Raw genomic sequence first — 18,443 nt, forward strand, 5'->3', positions numbered from 1 at the left:
GTATATTCTTCCAATCTTAGCATCTTGTTTGTTGACAAGATCAACTGCATGGAGATCACTTTTGCCACGCAGGAATGAACTACTTACACCAAGTCTCCATCGATAATTAATTTCGTCAGCGATCAATTTTGAGACATATGAACCTACTTTTAAATTCAAAATATTTCCTTAAATATTCACAGTGACTAAGTCACTGCCTAAATCCTATTCACTAGCTCCTTAATAGGAGTATTAAGAGAAAATGACCTCTCATTTAAATCAACTCCTTTTCAAATATATCTATTGAAATGAATATCGTCATTGTATATTTACTATATTAATAAATAAATAAAAAGAGAAAATTTTAGTAAAAAAAATACCTTTTTTTACCTCGAAAAATAAAATGTTGGTTTTGTTTGCATTCTACTACTCTAGGCAAGGCGTTGACCATAATATATATATTTTTAGGGTGTAAAGTGAAAAAAAAATTCCCTAAGCGAACCATTCCTTCGTTCGACCGATTCCCACGTCCTTTTCCCCCTCTGCCGTCCTCCACCTTGAAGCCTTCCAATCTTTTCAATCCTTTCCATTACTACTTCCAATAAGATTCAAACAATTAGCACTCCATGCCCCACTTTGACTTGGACAACTCCTACGATCCTAATGATCTTCTCCATCTCGACCGATCGTATCCTTTATATTATATAACCCCGACCAGAACCTTTTACGAATCCTCAAACTAATTAATACGATGGACGAGATCGAGAAGCGCACAACATACTAATTCTACGATGGTTGATGATTTGGTTCAGTTCTTATACTCCCTCGTACCTTTTCTTGAGCACCACTTCTGGATGGCTTTGTGCTCTACTTCTTCTTCTAGCCATGCAAGTGTTTCAGTTTGCTGGAAGCGGCACGCCGAGCCGCCGCACGTCGGTCATAAGAGATCGACGAAGGAGGCGTTCGAAAGGAACGTGCAGTCGACCGACGGCGGCGACGCCGAAGCTGAGAGGACCGAGCACGGGGAGAAAGCTCATTCGCTGGTGCAGATTAGGCAAGGATTAAGTTTTCCGTCGGTCGGAAAAGCGAACGAGGCGAAGGCGAGGCGGCGGCCGACGATGCTAGTCATACCGCAGTCTTGTGCGGGGTCGGATTTCAGAAAGGGGAGGAAGGAGAAGGAGATGGTTGAGAAGGATTTGGAGGTAGAGGGAAGTGGCTTTTGCTTGCTTAGTAGAAAGGGAGTGAGACATGCAATGGAAGATGGTTATGGTGTAATAACTGACATCAATGGGAATTCCAAGCAGGTAAAACTTTCTACATCTACAATGTTATTTCATCTTATAACCAAGTAAGTTAGCTAGGATGATAAATATAGAGAGTTCCATTAGGCTTCAAGCTTGCGTTATTCAATTCTATGTGTAAGTCGAAGTTATCTAATGGCTTAAGTTTTTACAGTAGTTAGTGAGTTAATATGATTTTAAAGCTTAATTTTTTTAGAGTTCTAGACTTCAAATCTCGGTCTCTATTTTTTTTTTCTTTTATCTATTTTCATACGGTGTGGCATATAAGGGTTGCGTGTAAATAATAGCTTAAAGTATTAGAGTAGTGATGAGGTAAAAAATGTGAAAAAGTCCCTTAATTAGTCTGATTCTCTATTAGCGAAAGCTAATGAATTTGGTCTACGAACTTTAGAAAAGATTTAGAAATAGAAAGAAAAAAAGTTTGAAAAATGGTTCATGGCAAATCTTGGTTTCTATGATGATAGATATTGGAACAAACTATAGAGTATCAATGGTGGTCCATGTGGGGCTAGTTATGTAATACAAGTGCCAAGTTGCATACAATTATAAATGGAGTATATATATACTCTCATAGTCTATGGCAATCAATTGCATCATAAAGTTTAATTTCTACCTAATTATTAATCCTTGCTCTTGTTTGAATGCTTCACAGGCTTTCTTTGGTGTGTTTGATGGGCATGGAGGGGTTGCAGCTGTGGACTTTGTCTCTGAGAAACTAGGGCAGAATATTATAGCAGCATTGGCTGAGGCAAAGAAGCTGCATGGAGAAGAAAACCACCTAGAAATAGCAATCAGGGAAGGCTATTTGACCACAGATAGAGAATTCCTTAGCCAGGTACCCAGCTAACAAAATTCCAACTCCCAACTACCAATCACTTTATATATATATATATATATACTCCTGTGAATCTTTCAACTTGCCTTAAATAGAGGGTTTGTGTTTGACTTGATTTAGGTTTTAAATATTTAAGAAAGATGAGCTTTTAAGCAATGCATGCAGAAGAAACTGTCAAAAAATTTCAATACTTAAAAGATTACAATGTAATTATTTTGCCTCTAATTATTTATGGACTAATATCAACAATCCATTTGCTCTTCTATAGGGTGTGAGCAGTGGAGCTTGTGCAGCTACTGTTCTATTGAAGGATGGAGAGTTGCATGTTGCCAATGTGGGTGACTGCAGAGTTGTTTTGAGCCACAAGGGAGCGGCAATTGCCCTAACAAGTGATCATAGCGCCAGAAGAGAAGACGAAAGGATCCGAATCGAGAGCTTGGTAAACCCTAATTTTGCTATTATATTGCGCTATACTATACTATACTATATTATACTATGTTATGCTAACTACTATCATGATTGATTCATCTCAGGGAGGCTATGTGAGTTGTCGAAATGGAGTATGGCGAATCCAAGACTCGCTTGCGGTATCGAGAGCGATCGGAGATATCAACTTGAAGGAGTGGATAATCTCTGAGCCTGAGATTAAGAAGCTACATGTAACTCAAGACTGTGAATTTGTGATAATTGCCTCTGATGGGCTGTGGGATAAGGTATATAAACTTAGTCTAATTAGGATAATGCTTAGAACTTTGATAGAATTTTTCTCTAACATAGTGGATCTTGTTTGATGATTAGGTCACTAATCAGGAGGCAGTTGATGTTGTTTTGAGGCACAACAACAAATCCATGAGATCTTGCAAGGAGCTAGTTGAGATCTCCTGCAGTAGAGGCGGCAGGGATGACATTACAGTCATGGTGGTGGATCTCCAAAGATTTATAGGCTAAGTTGTTCGAAAGAAAAAAGAAAAGAAATTTGCAACCAGATTAGAGAAGTGGAATTTAAACGAGAAGATCTAGAGAGCAAATGCTGGAGAGATTAATTAAGATGCATGGAGTAATCTCATGGGAAGATTATTAACAAAGTGGCACCTTGCAAATATATCCAGTAAGTAATTACATTTTTCATAAAAAGAGAAAATTCTAATTTCTCTATGAACTTCTTCAGAACAATTTGATGATTGAAATGATAGGCAGATCATTCAAGAACTAGATAGAATTGGTTTACCTTTCTTTCTTTCTTTCTTTCTTTCTTTTTTTGAGGGGGTATTGTATTGATATAAACCCTGATTAATATCTGCAATGATGTAAGAGAAATTTGCGATAAGTATAAAAGAAATAAAAACATATTGTAATATTATTCGATCAATCTAAATTTAAAATTATCACATTGGACATTAATAGTTTAAGGAGGACATTAATTATGGTACAACACTTGTAATTGGATTGATCCGATTAGATTTCACCGGCGATACTTTAATGCTTTTCTTATAATCACTTTGGGTCTTGTTTGGTTTGAGACTAAGTCTCGAATTTAATTAGTTAGTCTTAATTTTTAATCTTGATATTTTGAAAAGTAAATTTAATTAGATATAAAAAAGATAAAAAGATGTTTGATCATCGGCCAAATTGGCTATCACCGCCGGAGACTTGTTTAACACTCTGACTTACTGTTCCATTGATAGGATAATGTTGTAAGTTTGAATCTTAATTCTTACGTGTTAGTTTAGTAGCAGTAGTACATGAATTTGGACGGCCGATGATTTGTTCATACCATAATCATGCCTTTTTGTAAATAACCACCTACATTTTAGACATATTGCTAGGTGTTTACTTGAAAAAAAAATGAAAAAAAAAACAAAAGAATCTTTTCAAATTAGTCCCTTTTTAACCGGATATTCCTTTAGACATGAAACTTGACCAAGTCTATTTCCAACTTAGAACTAAAAAAAGAAAAAAAAAATAGAGACTTAGAAAGAATATATTCCAGGAATATCTCTCTCTCGCTCTCTCAAAAGAGTCAAAAACTGGCTCCTTTCCTCAGAGATACACTAAAGATCCCATCTTTGGCTAGTAATTACCGACAAATTAACACACACCACCATGGCGTTCTTAGTGTTCCTCTTGATCTCGTCCCTCTCCATGGCCTTCGCCAAGACCCAACTCTCAGATTCGCCAACTGCCTACCAGATGCTGGAGAGATTCAACTTCCCCAGGGGAATCCTCCCTGAGGGAGTACGGAGCTACCAACTGAGGCAAGATGGCTCCTTTGAGGTGTACCTGAGCAGCGACTGCGAATTCGAGGTCTCTGGCAAGTACCTCCTGCGTTACAAGCGAAAGATCGCAGGAAAAGTGCAATCTGGGTCGTTGGAGGAGTTGAATGGGGTGAGTGTAAAGGTCCTCTTCCTCTGGATTGGCATCGATAAGGTTCAGAGGAATGGCGACGAGCTCAGCTTCTATGTTGGCCCGCTGTCGGCGTCGTTTCCGACGGATAACTTCGACGAGTGCCCGGAGTGCCGCTGCGGATTCGACTGCGCCGCCGCCGACACTTCCTTGGTTTCGGAGTGTTAGGATTTAGTTGTTTTCATGAAGGAGGATTGTGTCTGTAATAGATTATATATATAACTGAAATTTCCGCATATGAATTGGGAATTATAGTCAAATTCTTATACTGCTAGTCAACACGATACAGTTAATTATATTTTCATAAAGCTAATCACGTTGCTAATTGGTTGACTAACCGAGAAGATTAACCTATAAAATCTTTTAATTTTTTTTTTAAAAAATTTAAGTATATTAATTTCTCTTCATTCACACTAATTTCACCATTTACACGATAGAGGATTTTAATTAGCAGTTATAACTCAATGTGAACTACTGACGATTAAATGCTTAAAATTGAAATGTAAAAAGTGTATTAAGTTAAACTTGGGCCAAAATTATCTAACAATTGCAACTTACTATGAATCACAAAAGATTAAATGCTTAAAATTTATATGTAAAGTCGTAATAAGTTTGAATCGGGATAAACTTTGTACCACAAAAAGTAAACTGTAATTTAAATGGTTAAATTAAAAATTAAAAGGATTAATTAAACTGTAAACGCCGTCTGTGGGAATCGAACCCACGACCACATGGTTAAAAGCCATGCGCTCTACCAGCTGAGCTAAGACGGCTTGATGTTTGAGATGATTTCAAGACAAAATTAAATCCATATATAAGATCATTTTCAGAAAACTGGCAAACCAAAGTTCGACAAATTATTGCATACATACCAAGGAATCTCCCAAGTTTAACTGACGCATATCGTTCATTTGATTAATCAACTACCACACCTCCCTAATAATTAAACTGTGTGCTACTTGCTTTCCACAGCAGGAGAAGCAAAAGATGATTTGGAATGCATCCTTTCTAGCATTATAAGGTCCTACCTGCCTCCTCTAACCCAAATAAGCAGAAATCAAGAAGCTGTACACCCTCAGATCAGTGGAGAGAAGTCGAGAATAAGGAGATCAGAATCTCATTACAGCTGAAGAGATTTTCAGAAGAGGTTCCAAGGCATCAGGAGCGAACTTCGTCGCAAAAAGGAAACAAAGAGATGTCGGATGGGCGTTATACATGCAGATTGTCCCATTATTTCTAATGGACTCGATGAAGTCCTTAGTAGTGTCTTTACCGCCATATGTCGCCGGATGTGGACCTCCCCTCGACCAGTCAGCCCACATCACACTCCTGTTTGCAATGGAGGCACCATGAAACATGTTCAAGTATGTCGGGATATAGTGCTCATCTGGGTTACAAGCAGAGTTGCAGTACTTTTTAAAGATGGAATAGTACTTCCTCTCTGCAACTATATCCACAGCCAATGATCTATTGAGTTCAACCCACTGTGACCCTTTCCTCCATTGAGATAGCATGATGTCGGGGGCCATGCGGTCATTATAATGGTCAGTGCCATGGGGTAAGTTTTCATCAAAGGATTCCACAAAGCTATAGGATGACTTCATGAGGTAGTCATAGACGGTCGGGAAACTGAAGACCGGAATTGAGCTCTCCGATATCAGAACAAAATGTTCGTTTGAGAAATCCAACAATGCATTGGCCATGAGACGTTTCTGTGCATCAACCATCCATATAGATCCCCACTTAACTTTCTGCACAAGGACAGCAAATAAAAGACAGGTTAGATAAGATACAAACAGCAAAAAATCATATTCAACTAATTCCATTTTGAGATTCAATTGTTATTAGGGAATTTTAACATCAACAATTAAGGTTAATAAAAAATGTTCTGTGGACTGTCGCATAAAGTAATTACTACCCCATGGCCAACAATGATGCTGAGGAATTGGCACACAATAACAGAAAGAGTGAATGATATCTTTAGATAGAGTATTATCACTGAATATGAAAGTGTACATTCTTAATCAATTAGAGTCCAATCCTAAAGTCTAAGGATCTAAGAAAGTTTTTATCCAAAAAATAAAAAGGATCTAAGAAAATTTACTCATATAGGGAAGAACCAAACAGAATGGCAATATTAACAAATTCTGAGAACAATCACAAAAGTATGTAAAAGAATAACACCGTGAAAAGTAGTTGCCAAAAATGAGGATGAGGATGAAAAAATAGGGCCCTGATCATTTTGAGACCATTAAGGGTCTAAACTGTAACCTAGTTTGAGCATGAAGTAAATTCATAATCTAGTAATCCCAGATTAAATTATAATTGGTGCAGATCATCCGCACCTCAATCATTTAGACTGTCAATGGTGCGAATAAAATTAGTCATTCAGAAATTTAATTTTCCATTGTTGAAAATCTTAAGACTAGTTATGAAATTCTCCTACAAGCTAATCAGACTGTTGCACTTACAGACCACAAATTTGCTTCTTTGTGTTAATAAATAAGACAAATCCCTGCAGCTTCTTCTAAAGGATAGTTTCGAAGAAGCTAATAGGAAGCTTGTCAGCTAGTTTGCCATCAGTTACAAACAAACTTGGAAGGAACAACAAGTCTGAATTTTGTTCAGAAGCTTAACTGTGGAAAAGCACAACGTTATGTCTTTTCCAGATTCTTTGGCTCAGATGAACCTCCCAAGTTACCAAAATTTATCCTATATGGTGTTTTCTTCAAGACATTACAAAAATGAAATATTCTGATATCATTCATATAAATTTTGCTCAAATTTATTATATGTATCAAATGAAGAATTCATAGAAACTTAATATAGATAATCCCAATAAAAAAGAACGGATTGAGAATTACTCTACTCTACTCTAGTCTTTACCTCCACATGCTAAAAAAAAGGTTTCATGAGAATAAATCAGGATAGAGTTCATGTTCACAGAGCTAGCACATATTGTATGGTAAGCAAGAACCAAAAAAAAAAAGTTGAGGAAAACTATATGCAAGTTATACCTCACTCGGAATATGGCGGTCATAGAAAGGAGATCCTGCAGACACATTAAGCTCGTAGTATGGATAAGAATGCACGTAAATTGTATAAAACTTGTCATGCCCTTTGAAAAATCGTTCCCACAATGGCAAGAACGGTAGAGAACCCTTGATCATGAACATGAATGCTACTTTCGGTGTTTTCTCGAGTGGGTACTCCTCTTTCTTGGGAACCATTGAAGCCCTCCAGAACAACTCGTCATCTGTCATAGCATGCATCAATTGGCATGGTTTCGCGAAATACTTTATATTCAAAGGATCCAGCTCGCAACTTGATGTGTAAATCCTGCTGGGAAAGAAGAGTTCTGTCTGCGAGGTGAAATACCGAGAGAAATGTGTATTCAGCGACAAGCCAAGAACTAGCCCCGCCATGAAAACAATTATACCCCAGATGATCTTTATTAGCCGAACTAAAAAATCCTTTCTTGGATTTGAAAAGAATAATTCGGTCTCGTCCTTAAAAATCTTATTCCTCATCATGGACTTCATCTCAGACTCACTCCCAATCTGAACACCACTTCTGTCTCTATACCACTAAACAGACTTTGCATCAACTAGTGTCCAGCAAGCAACCGTAAAGTAAGCCAAATCCAGCTCACCCTGAAACGATTAGTTACTAAATTAGAGATCCAAAGCGCAACCAGAAAACCTATGGATCAATGAACGTATCCGTAAATGGAGTATTCCAAATCAAAATCTCAAGACCCAGAAGCAAGCCTCAAAACTACATCGCACCTATAAATTTAGAATTGAACCAAGAAGCTAACCTCCAAGATGAGAAAGGCGAGGTCTTGTCCCACCCACCTCGCCTCCTCCGCCCTTCCTGGATCCGGATGACCTGGTGTTTCCCGAACTCCGAAACAACGATCTAAGATTCCATTTTGAGCCACACCCAGATGCCGAAATGCCTCGGATTGCTCGAAACCAACAAGAAATCCGACATCTTCGACCGCCAGAGATGGCAAGAATAAGAGGACAGGAGAGAGTTAACTTACAGAATCCTCAAAACTTGGATTCCAGATCTTCCTAAGATTTTATGGGGATCACATGGAGGAGGAGAGGGAGGAGTAGAAGAGAGTAAACGAAGATGAGGAGGAGGAACCTTCGAGCCTTCTGTTGATGTCTAATGGATAGAGATGAGTTGGTATAGAAGACAGGCGTCACAGGCTCTTCTCACAAAAAAAATAATAAATAATAAATCTTCTAAAGAGACGAGGTGGACACTGGAGAGGCTCAATACTCTATTTACTTCAGTAATTGTTCATTAGTGATGAAGTTGAGAACTATGTTAAAAAGAGAGAGAGAGAGAGAGAGAGAGAGAGAGAGAGAGAGAGAGAGAGAGAGAGAGAACTATGTTAAACAATAGGTGAGAAAAGAAAAGAAATATAGAAAAAAGAATCTCTTTTCTTATTTGAATAAATAAGAGAAAAGTAGAGTTTCTCACTGTTGCTCCAAGAGTTTATTCTTTCCTAAACCTATTATCCAGACAAAAGAAAATAATAGGCTTTGACTTCATTTGGGCTTCATTTTGATTGATTCTACAACAAGGCTTAAAATAAATTTCAATTCAAACTGGATCAGAGCACGGCTTAATTACAACCCCTAAATGTAAGAGTTAATTAATAATAGATTAGAACAAGGGGGCGGGGATCCTCTACTCCCAAGATTGCAGGAATTTATTAGCTATTTTGGAGCTTCTCTTTTTTTGGTCTAAAATGGATTAATCTCAAACATCATGCTTCTACTCTTCCCTACTCTCTTCCTCCTAATCCTCTCTCTTCTCTTATTTTCTCCCTTCTTTGCCAAATTCTCTCTCTCTCTCTCTCTCTCTCTCTCTCTCTCTCTCTCTCTCGTCACCGACGACCTCTTCCTCGACACTGCTGCCTCTCCCTTATCACTGCAGTTCTCTTTCTCTCCTCCTCTCTAGGCATCCTCTCCTCCTCTTTTAATGTTTTTGCTCTCCCTGGCTGCTGGCTCCCACCATCGCCATCCCCTCTAAGATCATAGTTGTCGTCCTCCTCCTTGGCTACCGCCATTGTCATCACACATGCATGTGTTGGGATTTTCATCCGGGAACGAGACCTGCATGCATGTTCTTGACAAAGCTGGCCATTCTTTGAAGTCGATCGGGTGGTGATCTAGAATTCGAGTATGATCGCGAGGGAATATATCTTGATATATCCTGAGAAGGGATTCCCTAAATCCCCTTGCTTGGTTGATGCATTAGAACACCATAGTTTTTGTTAAGATAAAGTAGTAGAGCACTAGTTTGATCTTTTGATGGTAGGTACAAAGCATTCATGTGTTCTTGTATATATTGGGACTCGATAGAAGGAAAGTATATATTGAATTCCTTAGGAATCACTGGTTTGAATTTACATAGATTGGATTAACATTATCAATTAAGCTGTACAAATTTGCAATTAACATCATGCATTAGAGTAGCCAATCTTGGAACAATTAAATACGGTGGATGCTCTATTTACAAGCTTAAGAACTTCCTATCAAAATATAGGCTCAGATGCAATTCCTTCTTTGAAGGGCCCAGAATCATGTAGTATCTTGATGACTTGCTTAACCTGCAACATGGAGACAGTACATCAAGGATATAGGGAAAAAAACATGAATGAGCATGAAACTACATCCTGAAGGTGGCCCAAGAATGATTTAAATAGGATTGTTATCATGATATTCGAAAGGAAATGAAGTCTCCCTGTTTCAATTGGAAGACCAATGAGAAATGTGAGATTGTTCACAGTGACTCCAGCAATCTAACTATGTTCAAGGACAAATCATTAGAAGTGAATATCTTAGAAGATGTAAAAGGCAGAGAACAACGATGAATCAAGGAAGATGCAACTGTATCTAGAAGAAAAAAGAAACAAGTTATGAAAGGGTTCAGTGTAATCAACTCAAGATTAGGTCTGCATCTGTCATTCACTTACTCTTGTTCCGATTGTATTGGAAAGAACTGGGAACTTGAGATTTAAAAACATATTCCTTAAAAAGATATTCCAACAAGGCTTTGCTTATGAAGCTAAAAGAATACAACAATACCTGAACAGTCTCGTGTAGAAGAAAACTTTCTATGGCTTTTCTGAAACCATCATCCAAGATGTAATGGCAGCTGTAGGTTGCCACAGGAAGGTAACCACGTTGTATCTTATGTTCTCCTTGAGCACCTGCCTCCACCTTACTTAGATTTAACTCAATGGCCGCTTCAATTGCCTGAAGAAAATCAAATTCCCATAAGCACACATAAACAAAGTTATGATGTATGAAAAGATTAATACTTCTTTCGTTACAGTGGTGTTATCACAAGTCATCACATGAAATCTGACTTTTTGCAAGTAATCACAAATGGATGTATTGCATCTTTTCAATAAATGAGCAGAAAAGTGGATAATAATTCCTTCTAAAAGTCATCCCATGAAATATCCTTTTCTCCTAATCATCACCAAGGAATTATTGGAAATTTTTACAAAGGGAGAGAAGTGGTGTTACAATATCATGACACAAACGTGCTGGATGGATTTAGAAAGCCCTTAGACAATAGTTTGCATCTGCATAGTTTGCTAATGTTCTCCTAAAACCGGAGTTTAACTTTTAAATGGTAGGCCATGCCTCTAGGAAATAGGACTAAAACAACATACCATGAGTTATAGTCTACATGCTGGCACTTTGCATAATGAGGCAAGATCACCATATTAACAGAGTACATCTTCGATCTTCCCATTACAGGTGAAAAGATGAACAGCAATAATCTAACAACATTACTATTCTCCTCCAGAAAAGGGATGGAAAAGGGGGATGCTGCTCAGGTGTTTGCAAGTGTATGGACAGAACAAAGTGTAAGATAAGAGAAAAAAGCAGTCTCAAATCTCAATCCGTTGTTCTTCAATTAACAATATTGACTAAGAATAAAAGTTGATTACTAAAACTGCTGCATAAGTATGATTAACCATCCATATTTGCAAACTTTTGAGATTAGTATATAGTTACCTGGTAGTAACAAGCTTCAAAATGTAAATTTGGAAAGTAAGCATGTGGTAAACACCCCCACAGGCGGCCAAACAAAGTATCACCTCCAATAAGGTTAAGAGCTCCCGCAACAAGTTCATCCCCATCTTCAGCAACAATAAGTAGCACTCTGTCACCCATCTTGGATCCCAAATTGTGAAAGAAGTCTCTCGTTAGGAAAGCTCTACCCCACCTACACACTCATAAATAGCCCATTTAAACATCTGGGAAGAAATCCTGGAACTGCAGAATTATCGTTAACCATTATATCCAAGAAAGTTGCAAGTCATGACATGTACAATTGGATCCCTGAGAAATCATTCATCCTCTCACAAATGATATTACATATCAAAGAACACAGCAAATGGGCTAACATAAGTGCCGATAGATGCCTGCAGAGAAGTGTCTGTAAGGACTATGGTAGCCCAAATTTCATCTAGCAAAGAATTTCTACATATACTTCTCAGCCTTCTGGCTAAAACCAACTTTTAGCCTTTTAAAACATTGTATGATATCTTGGAAGCCTCTTATGCAAGTGCCATGCAAAATTTGGCAGTCTCAAATTCATCAGGAAACTCGAATTATCAATTATAGCATTGTAATTCCATCTCATATTCACAATGGTATATTTGTGATGTACTAGAGCATGGCGCAGGTTGCTAAGAACAAAACTGGGGATGAGCATCAATTCCTCTCAAACAAGGAATTAAGCTATTTTATAAGTTCATTTGAATTTGATATTAAATACTTTCTTTTTGAAGTTGCCTTCTCCACAATCATAGCAGGGCCCTGCATTCCAACTAATTGCAGTAGGTAATAGCAATGTTGTTCCTCTCTCCACAACCATAACAGGACTGTGCATACCATTAATTGCAGTAGGTAACAGCAATCTTGTTCCTCTGTTCATCTCTTTCATGTAATAATGTCTTCCATCAATACAAGGCCATCTCTTCTTTTCTCACAATTTCTGTCCAAATCATGTTAGGCCTTCCCCTCCCTCTTGGCACCACCTCATATTCGAATTATATCAGATATCCATATATTAATGAAAGGTACATTTTCCCTTTGACATATCTAAACCATCTTAAAATATTGATCATATATTAAATTATTACATATAACTGACACTAGTCCTAAGTCACGTGAGGCAAACTGAACATCTGAGACACACCCAAAAGAAAAGAAAACCCACTCCATAAGACAGAATAACCAAAATTTCTATTATGTTTCTAATCTTTGTAGCAAGCATACAAAATCAGATGCCGATGGTATGGGTTCATTCGGATAGCATATCATATTGAAGATCACCCAAGTTGAACAGATTTAGAAAAAAGGAAGACAGGAATCTAATCCACCAAGAGAGTTAACAAGGCAAAGAAAATGAGAAGTAGAGAAGAACTGAACTTATTATCAGTTGTGTTCCTATAGAACTTATAGAAGGAGTCCCAATGTTCAGCCTGCAATAACACAATCAGGAAAGATGATGTAAGAACTTAATGGACACAAGTATTCATCAGTCTATGCAAGAGAACAGTGATTCTTTGCCTAGCAGTAATAGAGAAAAAAAAAAGGAGATGAATCTGCAAACTAGTATGCTATAAAGAAGACATCTGAAACCTAGTGACCTTGGACAGAAGTTAGCAATTTCATCACAGTATAGAATTGATTACCTTTATCTCATCCCCACGGAGACGCCTCATTTTCAAATTTTGGAGAGAGATCTGCAACAGAATCCCAAGAGATCAACTTTTACAAACCACGAAGCATAGCAATCGCGTCTCATATCTAACTAGGAAGCAGACAATAACTGCAAGTGAATAGCTAAAAACTTCACTGGATTGAACTAGTGAAAGTGTGAAACCTCTTCATATGGCAGTTAGAAAACATATTAGCAAGAAATACTCCAGAAACCATGTTACCAACAACAGTAAAATAAATACACATATTTATCCATAAAGGAATATATGAATAAACAAAACAACAGCTTTACCTTTTTCCTTTCCTGCCTGATATTTTTCCTTTTGCTTTGCTTCATATCCATCAAGAACTCATCAAAACTACGTGCAACACAAAAATTAAGTTCAGTAAAGGCCATAAATACTGTAGTCAAGAATCAAGATATGAGAAGTGTGCTAAGAATCATATGGAAAAGGCAAAAATCAATTATTTTCTTATGGGATGTCAATAGTTAATAATTGTATTTTCCCTATTACAAGAAACTAAAGGAAACTAAAATATTTGCAGTGTTGACCTGAAAATTGTCAACTCCTATAAAATCATAATTACAAAACTATAGCATCATTAGCCAATACTATAATCTGCCAGATAACGGTGGCGAACATGGGTCATATGTAATAGGTTCCTGGATCATTAGGTAAAAAGTATTTTGCATTTGAGAAATGTTGGAGAGTAACATATATATAAGCTTTTGAAGCAAACATAATTTCCAGGAAGGTTAAGAATCTGAGAAATATTAAGGGTACAAAAAGAATGCCTACTACCTGTTTAGTGTCTGAGAATTTGATAAACAAATAAATGAAAAGTTATGTCCAAGAAATCCAACCGGAAGTTAACCAATAATAAAATCTCCTTTTCTTTTCCATCACACAACCGTTGCAACCTTATGCTGGATTATGCACTCAAAGAATATCCAGATGTAATCAGTACCAAACTGCCACAAGTCCTTGCGCATTTTATTTGGCTATTTCAATCTTCTATCTATGTATAAAAAGTTGTAACTCCATAGATTGGATTTGCCTAAACTTAATGAAAATTAATAATTGCCAATTTGAATATCAGTTTTTAACTCTTCGGATTCTGCTTAGTGTTCTTTGTAACAAGCAAATAGAGTGGAGGTAAGAGTAGGAGTCAAAACGGATCAGATATGGACTGGATAGTGCTCAACCTATATCCGGATCCATATTTTACTTCGGATACGGATTCGGATACGGATATTAGACGGATAGCAAAATTTAAAACTATATCCTAACTAAACGGATACGGATATTTTTTCGGATAGAGGATCGGATCTTAAATGGATATTGATCAAATTTTAAACGAATTATAATTTTTTATTTAGACATAATTAACACAAAAATATTAAGAGTTTCACAAAAAATAAATTTTGTGTATGTCAAAAATACACATAAAATTAGAAAAATTTATCTCTACAAATAATATATAACACATCATTAGTAATAATATTAATATTCACTATTTAAATAAATAAACTAAAAATTGTGAATCATTCAAAAATATATACGGGTAAATAGATATCCGATATCTGTATCTGAATCCGAAAATTATATCCGACCCGTATTCGAATCTGTATCTGAATTTTTTTCAAAAATTCTACCTGTATCCGAATCCGTATCCGAATCAGATAAAATTTTTTTATCCGAATCCAATCTGAGTCGGGTCGGATAGCGGGTCGGGTCAGAGTTAATCCGACCCGCTTTCACCCCTAGGTAAGAGTCAAGATACATTCTGAATAGCTTACTTCTTATAATTGCGATTTTTCCAGTGATATTGCATTCCAATTCTCTGCAGAAACCCGTCATTCTTCAACTTGTGCCATTCAGTTTCAGATGGAAAAGTCACATGCAATGATGAGATTTGGAGCTGTCCAAGAGATTCAACAGTCAATAGCCAATCATAGAAGTATAACATGCAAGAGGTCTATCAACATGTCCAAGGAAATGACATGATCTTTAATGAAAATTAGTTTCCAGTGAAAGCATTCTGGAAACATAAAACCAATTCAAGTATTTACTAAAGTAGCAGTCATTTAGTATATCTATATACTCTAACAACAAAAGATAACAATTTAAGTAGCAACCGTTGTAATAACATAACATCATATAGCTTAAGTAGAAGCTGGCATAGAAGAAAGCTAGTAAAACAACACAGAATGTGGCAGAAAGGATGTAATTCCAGTTCTTCTATCTTACAATGATCTTTAATGAACTCCTATACCAGCTCAGGGTATTGACAGTGACATAGTAATCGAGCTTTCATTTTGATAATCCCAATAAGCATGCATTTTGGATGACATAGATATGTATATTTGGAGGCCTTATACACATATTTCTCCCCTGCTTAAACCCATTCAAGCCGTTTTTGCATAGGTTTCTTTCTCAAAAAGGATCCAACAAAATTGTGAAAGGTTTTATGACCAACTGCCTACCCAATGTCAATCCTTAAGAAATTAGCATGTAACTCCTGCTCAAATAAAAATTAGGCAAGAGAGGAACTTGCTATGAAACTTATCAACTCCAGTCAGCTGGTAAGCAATGTAATTCACAGGCAGCATTTTAAAATTCATACACTTTAGACAAAAGAAAACAATGATAAAAGAACATATAGGGCTGTTGTCACCTTTGATGTGCACATATATCAAAGAGCCCAATGAAAACAAAATGAACTAAACTGCAGATAGAAGCCGATATTCTAATATCAGTATCAGTGGAATACCTTGGTGGTCAGGTCCTTCAATGCAGTGACCAACATATCAAACACCTGATCTCTATAGCAAGTGTTACGAACCAATATTCTTTGGCCTGTTACTGGAGTGAAAGGTATGCAAGATTGTAGCTTTGGATAGTACTCGGAACCATATCTATAGTATGCATCAGCCCAAGAATGATCAAAAACAAACTCTCCATAAGAATGGCTGCAATTTCAGAGTACAATAATTCAGAAAATTGTGAATATAAAGGGCAGCTAGACTATTTCTGATGAGCAGAGATTTCTTTTGGAAAATTTTCTTTTCTTCAAAAAAGAATCAGATAACCAAAAGATTCTTGATGCTAAACCTTTTAAGATAAAGTGGAACAACACCTATAACACTTTTATTCTCATCATGAGCAACAATATGCTGAGGCGACCATCCTGTTTCCTGAAATCGGTAAGATAAGTTACCAAAATTAAATTTGGAGTCATGTTAATATTGTAAGGTACCTTATAAATGCAAGATAGTGGGCGTTATGGTATGAAAGGCTAGAGAACCATGTAATGTGATGATCGTTGGGCCTATCTCTTTGTTGATGTAATCTTTTGGCATTCCATTAAACAATAGCAAGAGCGACCCAGAAAGCACAATACATGGTCAAGTTCAATTATATCAATTGCCTACTACATCAATCTTGAACTAGGTCACTACCTTAACAGTACATTCAACATGGTGCAATCTCTAATTCTACTTGGTCCTGAAAAAGAAAAATTGGAAGCAAGTGAAATAAGGATGTGCTGAAACCAGTTCCAAACCCAAGAGTCCAAGACCGAAAGAAAGACCAAACCAAATGTTTCAATAGGAAAGTTCATTGAAGAATCAATATTTTTGTTTGTTGACAGTCAAATCCTCGTGATCAGTACAAAATTACAAATATCTTATTTTGGGATGCATGTGTTAGTATCATAAGCATACTCATGCCATTCAGATTGGCACAATTACATTTATAAATTGAAGATTTCAGGTAATATGGAGAGGTAATCTTTGCTCTAATATGATTTAACTTAAAATGTGTGATGCTCAAAAGGAGAAAATAATAACCTACAGTATGAAGAGTGGCTAATCACTCTATACAAGAATAACAACAGCCAAGCCTTTAGTCTCATTTATTTAGGCTTGGTGACAAATTCAGTGAAGTGCATAAGCTAGCAAAAGAAATGAATCGAGAATTAAGACCAGCAATTAGCAAGAGCGGAAAAATAATATGTTAGATAAGTTGCAAACCTTCACTGCACAACCTGACTCCTCTAAGCTTGAGAGGAAAGCATGAGTAAGAAAAGGATTAAACTTTTGATGGCCAGTTGCATCAACAGCGCATGCATCCCAATCGTCCGATGAAATTTCTAAGATTGAAGAAACAACTGAAAGGGATATTTTCTGCTGCTTCACCTCATTGAATGATGTGTCCTACATAAAAAGATGTATAAAAGAATGACGCACGAGATAAGAAAGTCCTCGATAATAAGATCTTTAGAACAAAGAAAATAAGAACACCTCTGAGGCTGACCCTGTCAGTGTGTATGTACCCAAGGAAGGATTCAGGTCATGTAGCCCTACAGCCCTCTTGGGCCGCCAAAAAATTGCAGTGACCTTACGTGGAGACCTCATATTGTGTGAAGTTCGCCTGCAGAATGAACTTCGCTGCAAAATAGTTTTCATGCAAAAGGTCATAAACTTAATGAATTGGAAATTAGGCAAAATAAATAAGAAAAGACCATAAATTGGCTGATAAATTCAGGAAAATGGATGAACAAGACAAATTAGTCAGCTGACAAATAGAGCTTTAGTTCTTATGCTCATGATTTTCCAATCAAGGTAACATAAAATGCAACAACTCTCAAAAATTTTGGAAATAGACGTACTAGGAAACATAAGTTAAATATATGATTCCTACTCCAGAGCTTAAAGCCAAATCGTGCATACGAATCACAAAGCCCAAACACAAGATACCGAATCGATCGGGCAAAAGGTGATAGCAATTAGCACCAAGAACGGGTAGATGAAGTAATGCAAAGTTTTACCGTACGGAGAGGAGGTAAACCGAGGAACGGAGAAGGGTGAGGGGTCGCAGAGGCCGCCATGGCTGAGGCGACCGAGCTCTCCCACTGTTCTAGTGAGAGGGTAGAAAAAAAAAAGAATAAAAATAAGAGATTCTTGAAATAAAAGTTGCCGGAATATACTGAGGACACGTGGAGAACTGTTGATCACCGAGGCTGTGGGTGCTAATCTTTAAAATGTCGTTGCGGAGACTTTGTTAAAATAATACCAGAGCCGGTGGAAGCCTTAAACCGATGCCGACTTTTTGGCCTCCGAGGGCAGGTCTCCTTAGATCACCAGGGACT

General features: G+C 37.0%; 4 protein-coding genes and 1 non-coding gene across 5 annotated transcripts; 2 read left to right on the forward strand and 3 right to left on the reverse strand.

Moving 5' to 3' along the window:
• The first annotated feature begins 705 nt into the window (after positions 1–705).
• LOC140802230 (probable protein phosphatase 2C 74) lies at positions 706–3,510 on the forward strand. The gene is made up of 5 exons (XM_073157674.1): positions 706–1,283; positions 1,933–2,115; positions 2,384–2,554; positions 2,649–2,828; positions 2,914–3,510. The coding sequence occupies exons 1-5, from the start codon at positions 771–773 to the stop codon at positions 3,061–3,063; spliced, it is 1,197 nt and encodes a 398-aa protein (XP_073013775.1). The 5' UTR covers positions 706–770; the 3' UTR covers positions 3,064–3,510.
• Positions 3,511–4,104: 594 nt separating this feature from the next.
• On the forward strand, positions 4,105–4,826 carry LOC140802041 (uncharacterized). Its single transcript, XM_073157450.1, has one exon. The coding sequence runs from the start codon at positions 4,219–4,221 to the stop codon at positions 4,684–4,686; it is 468 nt and encodes a 155-aa protein (XP_073013551.1). The 5' UTR covers positions 4,105–4,218; the 3' UTR covers positions 4,687–4,826.
• Positions 4,827–5,218: 392 nt separating this feature from the next.
• TRNAK-UUU (transfer RNA lysine (anticodon UUU)) lies at positions 5,219–5,291 on the reverse strand. Its single transcript has one exon. It is a non-coding gene; the product is annotated as a tRNA-Lys (tRNA).
• LOC140801548 (glycosyltransferase BC10-like) lies at positions 5,292–8,784 on the reverse strand. The gene is made up of 3 exons (XM_073156701.1): positions 8,339–8,784; positions 7,536–8,171; positions 5,292–6,269 (listed from the first exon to the last, which is right to left on the reverse strand). The coding sequence occupies exons 2-3, from the start codon at positions 8,058–8,060 to the stop codon at positions 5,628–5,630; spliced, it is 1,167 nt and encodes a 388-aa protein (XP_073012802.1). The 5' UTR covers positions 8,061–8,171; positions 8,339–8,784; the 3' UTR covers positions 5,292–5,627.
• Positions 8,785–9,901: 1,117 nt separating this feature from the next.
• LOC140802346 (uncharacterized) lies at positions 9,902–18,275 on the reverse strand. Its single transcript, XM_073157842.1, has 12 exons — positions 18,123–18,275; positions 17,596–17,742; positions 17,326–17,508; positions 16,406–16,488; positions 16,065–16,263; positions 15,091–15,212; positions 13,582–13,648; positions 13,262–13,312; positions 12,996–13,048; positions 11,574–11,784; positions 10,629–10,799; positions 9,902–10,150 (listed from the first exon to the last, which is right to left on the reverse strand). The coding sequence occupies exons 1-12, from the start codon at positions 18,180–18,182 to the stop codon at positions 10,076–10,078; spliced, it is 1,422 nt and encodes a 473-aa protein (XP_073013943.1). The 5' UTR covers positions 18,183–18,275; the 3' UTR covers positions 9,902–10,075.
• Positions 18,276–18,443: the final 168 nt, after the last annotated feature.

This window comes from Typha latifolia, chromosome 15, assembly GCF_019914945.1.
Source record: "Typha latifolia isolate L0001 chromosome 15, TyphaL0001v2, whole genome shotgun sequence".
Lineage (NCBI taxonomy): Eukaryota > Viridiplantae > Streptophyta > Magnoliopsida > Poales > Typhaceae > Typha > Typha latifolia.

Excerpts from the sequence above, each read along its gene's own strand:
- LOC140801548 (XM_073156701.1), bottom strand. The coding sequence starts at position 8,060 with ATGAAGTCCATGATGAGGAATAAGATTTTTAAGGACGAGACCGAATTA. Across the intron at positions 6,270-7,535 it reads ACCGCCATATTCCGAGTGAG|AAAGTTAAGTGGGGATCTAT; the intron begins GTATAACTTGCA and ends GTCCTTGTGCAG.
- LOC140802346 (XM_073157842.1), bottom strand. The coding sequence starts at position 18,182 with ATGGCGGCCTCTGCGACCCCTCACCCTTCTCCGTTCCTCGGTTTACCT. Across the intron at positions 13,649-15,090 it reads AAAAATCGCAATTATAAGAA|TTTTGATGAGTTCTTGATGG; the intron begins GTAAGCTATTCA and ends TGTTGCACGTAG. Across the intron at positions 11,785-12,995 it reads AGGAACACAACTGATAATAA|GTGGGGTAGAGCTTTCCTAA; the intron begins GTTCAGTTCTTC and ends ATGAGTGTGTAG.
- LOC140802041 (XM_073157450.1), top strand. The coding sequence starts at position 4,219 with ATGGCGTTCTTAGTGTTCCTCTTGATCTCGTCCCTCTCCATGGCCTTC.
- LOC140802230 (XM_073157674.1), top strand. The coding sequence starts at position 771 with ATGGTTGATGATTTGGTTCAGTTCTTATACTCCCTCGTACCTTTTCTT. Across the intron at positions 1,284-1,932 it reads TCAATGGGAATTCCAAGCAG|GCTTTCTTTGGTGTGTTTGA; the intron begins GTAAAACTTTCT and ends AATGCTTCACAG. Across the intron at positions 2,555-2,648 it reads GGATCCGAATCGAGAGCTTG|GGAGGCTATGTGAGTTGTCG; the intron begins GTAAACCCTAAT and ends GATTCATCTCAG.